Raw genomic sequence first — 11893 nt, 5'->3', positions numbered from 1 at the left:
GAATAGACTTCAAATAAAAATATACTATTATAATTTTTCTTTTAAAATTTTAAACTTCACATTAAACTTTAATTTTAGGTTGAGCCGTCCCTGTTTTGTAAGAAGCATTAATAGCGAGCTAATCGTGCCGATGTTTGCTCCATTTTGCTGACGCAGTTATATAAACTAGTGAAGTGAAAGTCTTTCAGAACGTCTAGCAAATCACGAAGTTGCAAACTTCTGAAATGGCTACTCCTTACCAACCTCTGTTACCAGAGACACCAAAACAAAATCCCATAATAAGCTGCAAGATCCTCACTTTTGTCATGACGTTCGTTGTTGCTCTCTTCTCAGTTGTTTTTCTTGTTGCTCCTTATCAGTTTGAGGTTAAGCATTCTAATCTATCATCTTTACCTGGTCCACAACTATGTGAGGCTGCACAAGATTCCCAACTCTGCCTCAGTTATGTCTCTGAGCTAGTATCCAATGGAATTGTTACATCCGATTCAGATGGACTTACTGTTCTGCAAAAATTCCTAGTAAAATATGTCCATCACATGAACAGTGCAATTCCAGTGGTTCACAAGATCAGAAACCAGATCAATGACATTAGTCACAAAGGAGCTTTAGCAGACTGTCTTGAGCTCCTTGACCTGTCAATTGAGTTAGTGACTGACTCAATTGCAGCACTTGGTAAATCAAGAAGCCGTTTGGCACATGCCAATGCACAAATCTGGCTAAGTGGGATGCTTACTAACCACGTCACATGTTTAGATGGACTTAATTCCCTAAGTAACACAACTTCAATTGGAACGATTCTTGAAGAGTTGATCTCAAGAGCCAAAACAGCTTTGGCAATTCTTGCTTCTGTCACAACCCCAAATGAGGAAGTTTTCACGCCGCTTTCGGGGAGAATGCCATCATGGGTAAATTCAAGAGACAGGAAGCTATTGGAGAGTTCAGCCAAGGAAATTAAAGCTAATGCAGTGGTAGCACAAGATGGATCAGGGGATTATCAAACACTTACTGAAGCAGTTGCTGCAGCACCAGATAAGAGCAAGACTCGGTACGTGATCTATGTCAAGAAGGGAATTTACAAAGAGAATGTGGAGGTGACTAAGAAGAAAATGAACTTGATGATTGTTGGTGATGGCATGAATTCTACCATTATCACTGGTAGCCTTAATGTTGTGGATGGATCAACCACCTTCCGCTCTGCCACTCTTGGTAAGTCTTCAGTTTATCAGACTACTTATTCCTTTTTTCTTATTGGTTGATGGTCTGCTCTTGGGGATAAAAAAGATTTTTTTTTGCTTCCTAGTATTAATTTGCATTAAATGAGTAGTTGATTATTGGCTATACTGCCTCTCTGTCCAGCCCATCCTTGCTTATCTAGCCACCAGATCGATTATGAGTTGCATTAATATATCATGGCCCTTTCGCAATTGAATAAGATCCATCTATATGTATAATGGTCTCCTACCCTATTATTTTGCTCCTTCAGCAGTTAAAATTTGTTCCTAATGGTGTTTTTTGCATTCATCTCTTGGTTAAGGAACACGTGTTATACAAGTCATGGCGGAGCTAGCGCGGAACCGAACACAATAATTTTTGCTTAAACAGTGTATTTATGTTAAAAATTTATTAGATATACACAAATATTAAATTTAGAACCTAGTAATTATTAGCACTAGAAGTCATTTTAAAATCTAGAACTCATAAAGTTAAAATCTATGCTCTGCATTTGATACTAGTGCATTGCATCCTATTGCAGCTGCAGTTGGCCAAGGATTTATACTACAAGACATCTGTATACAAAATACAGCAGGACCAGAGAAACACCAAGCAGTGGCACTTCGAGTGGGAGCTGATATGTCTGTCATAAATCGTTGTCGTATTGATGCTTATCAAGATACCCTTTACGCACATTCTCTAAGGCAATTCTATAGAGACTGCTACGTAACAGGTACTTCCGCTCAATTGAACTCAATACTTTTGACATATAATATATACAGATTCCGTGTAAAGAATTTTTATCGAATCATCAAATTTAAATTCTGAATTTTTTGCTGCAGGTACTGTCGACTTCATATTTGGTAATGCAGCCGTTGTATTCCAGAAATGCCAACTTGTACCTAGAAAACCTGGTAAAAACCAGAAAAACATGGTGACTGCACAAGGCCGAACAGATCCAAATCAGGCCACGGGAACTTCTATTCAATTCTGTGACATAATAGCAAGTCCAGACCTTGAACCAGTCAAGAGTGAATACAAAACATATCTTGGTAGGCCATGGAAGGAATATTCAAGAACGGTAGTCATGGAATCATACCTAGGTGATCTCATAGATCCAGCTGGTTGGTCTGAGTGGAGTGGAGATTTTGCCTTGAAGACATTATACTATGGGGAGTACATGAACAATGGACCTGGTGCAGGTCATAATTAGTTTATCTAAACCCAACATTTTTGACACAAAACATAAATATATATATATATATATAACTACTGAATTTTAATAAATAATGTTAAATATAAACCCGAATTTACAATTAGTTAATGTTAAGTAACTTAAAGGTTTAATTATCAAGTCTAAATTATAGATCCGCCTTTGGTGCAGGTACTAGCAAGAGGGTGACGTGGCCCGGTTATCATGTCATAACTGATGCTGCTGAGGCTAGGCCGTTTACGGTGGCTGAGCTGATTCAAGGCGGCTCGTGGTTGAGTTCAACTGGCGTGACTTTTGTTGAAGGATTGGATGAGTAGGGAATTATTATTTGGCTTTAGAGTGTCGTATACGTCTTTATTTTAACCTACGTTGAGAACTAGGTATATATATATTATCCGAACAAACTTTGTATCTGTGATGAACTCAAAATAAGTACTCCACTATATTTGTTGTCCCATAAGATATGTCGTAATTAGGGCTGTGCATTTGGATCGGATATCCGAAATCCGATCCGATCCGCTCCAATTCGGATTTCGGATTTCGGATTTCGGATATTTGGATCGGATTCGGATTTGAATTATTAAAAATTCGGATTTGTATAGTTTGAACCCGATCCGATCCGAAATCCAAATTTATTAAGGGAATAATAAATACCAATTTTATTTTTTAGGGTTAGGTTAGGTCTTATTTCATTGTGCAGCTTCTGCTGCTCACGCCTCACCACTTCACCTTCACTCACAGTCCACGCCTTCACTCTCACGGCCTCGCTCCTCAGTCCTCACAAGTCACAGTGAGTGTCACACCCAGAAGACTGCTGCTCAGGCCTCAGTGCTCACTTCAGTCTTCACGGCTCACGCCTCAAGCTGCTCCCTCCTGCTCGTCGCTTCCTCTATCTCTTCTCTGTGTTCCGGGCCTTCCGGCGACCGCACTGGTAACTGGTAAGACACTAAGAATCACTCATTCTCTCTCGAGTCAGAAGTTTTAATGCTGGAATACCATGCTGTTAGAATCCTGCTCGACAAGTGATTAAAGGACTATGAGAAATTCTTAAACAAGAACCCAGCATACTTAACTCATCCCACCAAATTATAGATAATAAAAAATGGGCAGAGCCATTAAAGGCTAAGAGAATTTTAAACAAGAATCCAGCATATACTAACTCGTACGGCCAAATCGCAAATGAAAACAATGGGTAGTACTTGATAACTTCTAATAAGAGAAGATTATAAGGACCAACAGGGTAATGACCAAAATCATGAGGAGCTAAACATCAACAACAGTTTGCTAAACAAGTAAGGGCATAAAGATGCATGTAAATTCTACTTCAAGGTATTTTGTTCTGTTATGAACTGTTGAATCCGATCCGAAAATCCGATCACCAAACCGATCCGAAATTATGCAATTCGATCCAATCCGATATAATTCGGATCAGATTCGGATTGCATTTTGTGGAATCCGAAATCCGAAATTTCAATCCGAAATGTGCTAAATCCGATCCGATCCGATCCATGCACAGCCCTGGTCGTAATAGTATATGGCTATATATTTGGTAGTGTCAGTCTGCCAGATGCATGTTGCTGCAAGCCTAACCAAACAAACATCTTATGGGGAGGACGTTTCTCTCGGGTAGATCTGAAGTTATATGAATTCAATAAAGCTTTTAATTAATTTGCACTTATATCTTAGACATCGTTTATGGAAATATCTGTTTTAGTTATTGGACGTTCGGAATCCAATCATCCATTGACTTAAATAACTTAAATTTGGAGTTGATTTTTAAAATGGTAACTCTTATTCGACTTGCATGTGTTAAGCATATAACCTTTTATCATATTCAATCGACTTTCAATCTTTCAGAAGATATAGTTTATAAACAGGTTGATAAAATTATAGAATAAAGTGGTATATCCATTTTTTATATTCTAGTAAGGAATTTTTACCTCCTATAGCAAAGGTTAACACTTTATTTATTTTAAATAAATATCATTTAAAAAAATTATATTGTATAGATACCTTTTAATGTTTATAGCAAAATATCTAATTTTGGTTACCTCCTACCCCTAAGCCACTAAATACGCTATTCAGTTACACTATTTTCTTTCTCTCTCTACTTTGATACATATCATTCTCTTCCCCATTCCCTATAAACACGACTGAGGGCTCCGCTCGCCGCCACTCTCATGGCTTCCGCCGCCGCCTGAACTCGCTGGTTCCGCCATCCTTCACTCTATCAGAACCCTAACTAACTTTTATGTATCCTAAAAAGGATGATCCGAGAGAAATTATTGATTGGTTTCGTTCAATAGTATGAGAGAAAGAACAATTCTATGTTGATGATCCATGTCCAATTGTCCATTCATATCCTAGTTATTATTTGACAGTATATTGTCTTTGTTGATAGTACTACTCCTGGAATTGTCAAATCTGCAATGCAACAAAAGCAATTACAACCCTTTTAAACACAAGGAAGTCACTAACAGCCCTTGATTACCTTATTGGTAGTTGATGGCAAGAAGAGAGACTTGGGACGACACAACTATTCCTCAGAAAATTCAACAGAAGAAAGACCAGTCTGCATATGAGCATCAACATCTTCTCTGGAAGGATATTTTTCACCAGAAGAAGGCAAATAAACCTCGATATTATCATCCAAGGGAGACCAGTAACAAGAGATAGCAATTGTGGATTCGCCGGAAATTAGGGTTTGCTGGCAGATTCGCCGGAAATTAGGGTTTGTTCTTGAACAAAGATGACGGAGTTTGGGGCTGGGCAACTTGATTTTCTATTAATATATTTCAATGTATTTTCAACGTATCATGCTGTATTTTCATGTATTTCATTGTATTCATTGTAATTCAATGTATCTCATTGTATTCCATGTATTTCATTGTATTCATTATCTTTTTTTTCATTGTATTTCAATGTATCCCGTTGTATTCTATGTATTTCATTGTATTCACTGTCTCGCTATATGCCGTGAATGTATTCATATGTTTTTCTTAATTAATATAATATATGTATTCAAATGTATTATATAATTTCTCTGAAGATTGCTATATTTTTGGGGTATTTTTCGGTTGAGAATCTTTTTTATACAAGTAAATACAAATTTTATGTATTATAATTGAGTTTGTTGAGTTATATTAGGAGTCTATTATGTTAATTGATTCATTTTCTGTTTAAAAACAGTATATTCCCCTATTTCACGCAGTGAATAAAGTCGAATACAATAATCTATCCAGCTGTAATCCCCATGTTTCACGCCATGAATACAGTCGAATACACTTGAATACAACAACTGATTAGCTGGACTTCCCTGATTCACGCCTATTTTTGCTACTGTATTCATGAATACAGTAGCTTAAATACATCTTATAACAACAAAAAACGTATATACAATCCGTAATATAGCAAATGGTATCTATAGATAGCTAATTACCACTGAAAAATAGTGCTTTATGAAAATTTCTTTAAAAATAATGAAAGTTGAAAAATGCTCTTTCGAATGAATGAGTTGGCAAATCATCTCATGTGAAATGCTTCATTGGCATGCCATATAGGAGCCAGACCTATTTTCCCACACTGAATACAGTGACCCCACACTTAAAATTGTGCATTGTCCTTAATGCACACAATACTAATAAGAGGGTAAAAGAAACTCCTTGGTAGGCCAAAGGCCGAAGCACTAGCAACTCATGGGGTACTCAAACTTCTCCGAGGCTTGGTCCTTCGTGCAGGTACCTCACACTTAGTTCTAACCATCTGGTTTGTTGTTGCATCTTTCCAATAGCTTTGCTTTACATGATCCTAGAAAATAAAAAATCGACACTACAAAAATAATACAATTAAAAACTAATTAAAAAAATAAAAATAAAAGAAAGCAGTAAAGCTAGGTTGCCTCCTCAACAAGCGCTTGATTTAACGTCGCGACACGACGCGAATCACTTTCTGCCTCCACTTTGAACTTATAAATTGGACCCATGTTTTGATTTTACTCTATGATCAAGCTCCTGGAGTGGTGGAACGAATCTGACTTGCCCAATAAAACAATGTAGTATTCTGCACTTCTTGGCCTTTATACGAGATGTGTATTCCCGACTTTCTAGCAAGAAGAATTCCAGAATGTAGGCACCTTATTCCTCATTCCTTGACTCCTCAAGTGGCTGGATGACTCTATTTCCATATCATCATCCAAACACAATGTGAAAAAGCACTTGGAGTGTGGACCAATGCGCTCAACTACATAAACATTGAAATTGTCAACATCCTCAATACCAATGACACTAGAGTTAACTAAATACGTATCATCAATGTCCTTGGTTGACTCTAGTATCTCTTCTACAACATCGACATCCTCAAAATCTAGTTTGATTGATTGTTGGTGTTCTACTCTAGCCTTCTCCACTAGCACCTTAATTTCTGTATATAATTCACGCTCTTCTAGGATACTATTCATAATATTGGCTTGTTGAGCATTAAAATATTCAACCAGTTGACTTACTTGAACTTTCACGTTGTGAATAGTTCCCTCTTGCCTTTCTATCTGCAGCTGTATTTTACTATGTTGTTCCACTAGGCACTGTAACATATCCATGGTCAGCTTTAACATATCTTCGATCTTCTTCAGGTCTGCTTCCCTGGGTTCTTTGTTCCTATTAACTTCACAAGAAAAAGTAGAACCATCATAATAAGGGATTGGAGGAGGATAAGACATATAATCACAATCATGAAAGTGACCATCTTGACCACCACATATATCACACACATTCCACACATAAGATTGAGTTAGTGCACATAACTCAGTCTCGGAAAATTTTTGATAATTGTGCCATGGGTGGTTTTCTTCATAATATGCATAAGGAGAATTAAAAGTAGAATTACCAATATCAAAATTCTCATAATTCCAAGATGCCATGTTTTTAAAATCAACAAGTAAAACAAAAAAAAATAAAAAAATAAAAATCAAATACAAAAAATAAAAATAAAAGTTCAAACATGAAACCTAGCAATATGTACACCTACAACTATATTGTTAGTTCCCTGGCAATGACGCCAAAATTTGATCACGCCCAACTATGCCTTGTAAAAAGGACTAAGCGGTCGTTGCAAATATAATTCGGTTTACAAGTCCGGAGTCGAATCCCACAGAGAAATAAGACTTAGCTACAGTTGTTCAATATCACCAAGAAATACAAGTCCAAAAAATTTCCCAATTATAAAGATTATAATGTTTATTTTTATCTAATTAACTAACAATTACTAGAAAGCAGTAAAAATATCAATTAACAAGGATAAGGATTGGAGACAAGATTAAGGAGGTCTAGAGTTATGATTTACCATATTGTCGGAATCCTTTCTACTACATTTTCTATAAATTTGCCTAAGTCTTCTCTACTGATCATGAGCACTCTAGCTATCATAACTCTATCCCGAGTAATTACCACAAATTACTAAACATATTTTCCCGAATTACGCTAGCTGGCATTAAGTACGGCTCACTCGGATCGCACTAAGGTTTCGTTATCCCTAATCCTTCCTTTAAACCCTCCGTATTGATCCCTTATATACGTTAGGAGTGATGTTGTTCAACAACTACCTAAATATGCACTCTCTCCCGAGTAATACATACTATATAGGTACAGTCGATTGGGAGCTCTTCAACCAACCACAATATAAACATAGTTGAACAATTAGAGAAAAATACTACAAGAAATCTATATTAACGTAACAGGAAAATCATCTTCCAATAGGTTTCATCAAAATCCTAGATAACAAATTAGCTATTCATAATAGCATGCATAACTACAATACTAGAATTCATAACCAATAATGGAAATACGAAGAATATTGTGAAAAACTCATAGAAGAATTATCCGCTTTTCTCCTACTGTGTTCTTGCCTCCTTAGGCCAAATCTCCTCTCAAATCTGTCCAATCTCGAAATCTCTTCTCGGTCTCTCCTCAAAAAGGTCTATTTATATGTGTAGGAAAAGATCTAAACGTGTTGGCTAAGTCCTAGTCAAACCAGGAGACGAAATAAGCCTTCAAAACTCGGACTGGACCTGGCCCCAGGCTTGGCGTTGCCAGCCTCAGCCTGGCCTTTGGCTGGCCTCGCTAGGCTAAAGCCTGGTTGAGCTGGCCTTTGCCTGGCCTCTCCTTTTTACTACTTTCGAGCACACTTTCAATGTTTAAGTATCCCTTTTGCTCTACATTCATTTCCAATTCACCTACATACAAAATAGACTCCATTACGCGCAAATAAAGTATAATTTATCATTAAAGCATGTAAAATGCAAGGCATAATGTACGAAACTATGGAATTGTAGCCATACATCAGTAAATAATAGCTTTTTCCTTATTTAAAAAAAGATTTAGGAGTTGCAATATTAACATAAATACATGGAAGCAATTAGTACGAATCATAATCATGTAAGCAAACCAAAACCACAAGTCTACTTATATGTGTGTCAAGACCTGGTGTCACAAGTATGTGGGCAATCTAGTAGAATATACAAAACAATGCCAGCCTACTGTCTAAAAGGAAATAGACATAAAATAAAAGCAAAAAAAGAGATTCCAGCTGCTGCAGAACGGCTCAAAAGGGCAGCTCACTAGGAAGTCTCGAGCTGGGGAATCAAACTACGCGCTGGACTAGTGGCCAGATGCACCTGCCTCAAATCCTGTACAATCAAGTACGAAGTGTAGCGTGGGTACATAAAAATATGTACCCAGTAAATATCTAGTCTAACCTCGAAGAAGTAGTGATGAGTGGTTGACTTCAACACTCACTAGGACCAACAATATAATAATGTGTGATTCAAATAAGCATGATACACAGAACTAACAATAAACTCAAAACAAAAAATAACTGTACAGTTCTTCTATCATATCTAAGAACCAAAAATACTTCCTTCATTTTAAACAAATGATCTCTAAAATAGTAAATTTATATCAATGTGAGCACGTGATTTTTGCCTTACGAAAAACTACTCCAAAATAAATCAAAAGATAAAATAAATTTCTTTTACTGTGTAATTTTTTGAATTTGCGTGGTGTTAAATACTTGTGTTATGTCTGTAAGTATTTACATTGTCATAATAAAATGAAAAAATAAAATAAAATAAAATACATATTGCATGCATATAGGATTTAATTATGCATTTAAAAGATAATTTAAATAAAATCACAAAAAAATATGCAATCGTTCTATTTTAAATATTCCACTGTATGATTGATGTTTTGTCTATGTGTTAAATAATTGTTATAGAGTAATTAATATATTTTTGTGAAGTTAAAATTATTTTATAGTTAATATTAAAAATTTAAATTAGAAAAAATGAAAATATATATATATATATATATATACAAAATCGGACCTGGATTAAAATCCAGGCCCAAAACATTTACCCCCCCACAGCCCAATCCAAACAACCCAGGCATCCGGTCCAAATCAAACGAGTCAAAACGACATCGTTTGATTGTGGTGTATCAGGGATCGTTGGATCAAAGCCAACCAACGGCTGAGATCCCACGAACTTTAACCCATGCCCATTACCCGACCCAGTGCCCCGATTCAGCCCGACCCCAGCAGGAAACCAAACGACACCGTTTGGTTAAGTGAATAAATCCTGACCACTCATCCTACTTGATCTAACGGATAGTATCAATCCACCCCACCCCTATATAAGTCCCAAGCCCCTACCCCGGCCCCTAACTGAACACCCCCCCTCCTCTCACTGTTCATCATCTTCCTCAGACCCCCTTAACCCTAGCCGCCCTAAGATCCCACCGCCTGAAACCCGGCGGCATCAACGCCGCCGGTCACCAAAATAACACCCTAGAATCCCCTGAACATCCTCTACACAAATCTAACATTGGTTTCCTTCGAATCAGGTCCCAACTCTTCGAATCTTAAATCGAAGGTTGGCCTGAAAACCTTACCTTCTCCGATGGCTTCCAAAATAACACCACAACTTCCCCTAGATACCCTCATCACGGATCTGTCAGTTGCATGGCTCGAATCCTACTGGAACTGCTCGAATCTTCATTTGAAGATTCGAGTAAAACCTGAACCTACCCCAACCTACCTCAAACTAACACCAAATGACCCCTAGGCCTCCCTCACCCTTGTGTCATCTTTGGTTCCCTTCGAATCTACCCAAAAGTGTTCGGATTTAAGATCCAGGAATTTGAAACCCTAAAAATTTTCCAATCTTGGAATTTTTCCGATTCGAGTGAAGGACTGAGGTCTAAGAGACTTTAATCGAGGTATTCTCAACTGAGAATACTTCGAGTAAAGTCTGTTCAGCCTAAAAAATGTCCGAATCCAAGTTGAGTTGAGTTCGGTTGAATTCGAAGGTTCAGAGCTAATTTCTGTTTCTTTTATGTGAATTCTGCGTGTATTCCATGTTCATTTCATTAGTTTGTTTGATTTGTTATAATTTTTCTAGTCAATTTTGTTATACTGTCCCCTACCCGTCTACTTGATTCCAAATGAATTGTTTTTGTTGATTTTGTTTGTTTACAATGTGTGTAATCGACTCGATTAAGTTCGTCGATTAGTTATATTACGAATTTTCATTTCTGAAAATGCTGACTGAAACAGTCTGCTTCTATTGTTTTAGACTGATTATGGACAAATGTTGTAAATAGCCAACTGATTAATACTCGTCAATTAAATCATGTTTGTTTGTGAATCAGTGAATTCAAATGTATGCTGTATATGTTGTTTTCTGAACAGGGCATTGTCAGTATATTGACAATGCTCCTGTGTATGTTTGATCTTAGTTCAATTTGAAGATCAGTTTGAATTATTATGCTGAACTCAGTGTAATATTGTTGTAATGTCAAGTTTGAATTCAAGTTTACAAATGTTGATTGGATATAATTGTGTTAGGGGTTACATTCTTAGTCAAGATTCAGTCCAAACTTTAGGATTGGTTTGTAGCTGTTGTAAATCAGATTAATAATCAGGCTTATACAGATTTTAAAATCTGTATTGTTAAGATGCTGAATTTAAGGCAGTAATACCAGTATAAAACAGTAGGTCAGGGACATTTCTGGGATAGAACAATGAGGATAATACGTTAATAGCAATGTGCTGAAAGTGGAAGTTAATGGTTATAATTTAAGATACTAATGGGGAACAAGGGATAATGGGCTGCTGAAAAACAGGATAAAAAGCACTCAATAGGATTTAAAGTATTCCAAAGTAGTTTTAATGGAACTTTTCTGATTATTTAAAAAAAGAGAAAGGGTCCAGACAGCATTTAAGAGAGCTGGACAGACCTGTATAAGATAGAGGGGAATGGGGACTGATTTAGAGGGGTGATCAGTTAGACAGAGAAGAGAGTTTAGAGAGACTTCATAAGAGATTTTGAAAGAGAATTTAAGAAAAATACACCTAGAGTGAGATAAAAGAGAAAAATCCAGCAGAAAAATCAGATTCTTCTTGGAATCTGAAGAGGAA

At 36.7% G+C, this 11893-nt stretch overlaps 1 protein-coding gene across 1 annotated transcript; it reads left to right on the top strand.

Moving 5' to 3' along the window:
- Positions 1 to 224: 224 nt before the first annotated feature.
- On the top strand, positions 225 to 2742 carry LOC107791187 (pectinesterase 2.1-like). The gene is made up of 4 exons (NM_001325514.1): positions 225 to 1206; positions 1754 to 1945; positions 2055 to 2414; positions 2597 to 2742. The coding sequence occupies exons 1-4, from the start codon at positions 225 to 227 to the stop codon at positions 2740 to 2742; spliced, it is 1680 nt and encodes a 559-aa protein (NP_001312443.1).
- The last annotated feature ends 9151 nt before the right edge of the window (positions 2743 to 11893 follow it).

The sequence above is a fragment of the Nicotiana tabacum genome, chromosome 10 (genome assembly GCF_000715075.1).
Source record: "Nicotiana tabacum cultivar K326 chromosome 10, ASM71507v2, whole genome shotgun sequence".
NCBI classification, from domain to species: Eukaryota; Viridiplantae; Streptophyta; class Magnoliopsida; order Solanales; family Solanaceae; genus Nicotiana; species Nicotiana tabacum.
This window is presented reverse-complemented; position numbering and strand designations above follow the sequence as displayed.

Coding starts and splice junctions, on each gene's coding strand:
- LOC107791187 (NM_001325514.1), top strand. CDS start 225: ATGGCTACTCCTTACCAACCTCTGTTACCAGAGACACCAAAACAAAAT. Junction 1,207..1,753: donor CTTCCGCTCTGCCACTCTTG/GTAAGTCTTCAG, acceptor ATCCTATTGCAG/CTGCAGTTGGCCAAGGATTT. Junction 1,946..2,054: donor TAGAGACTGCTACGTAACAG/GTACTTCCGCTC, acceptor TTTTTGCTGCAG/GTACTGTCGACTTCATATTT.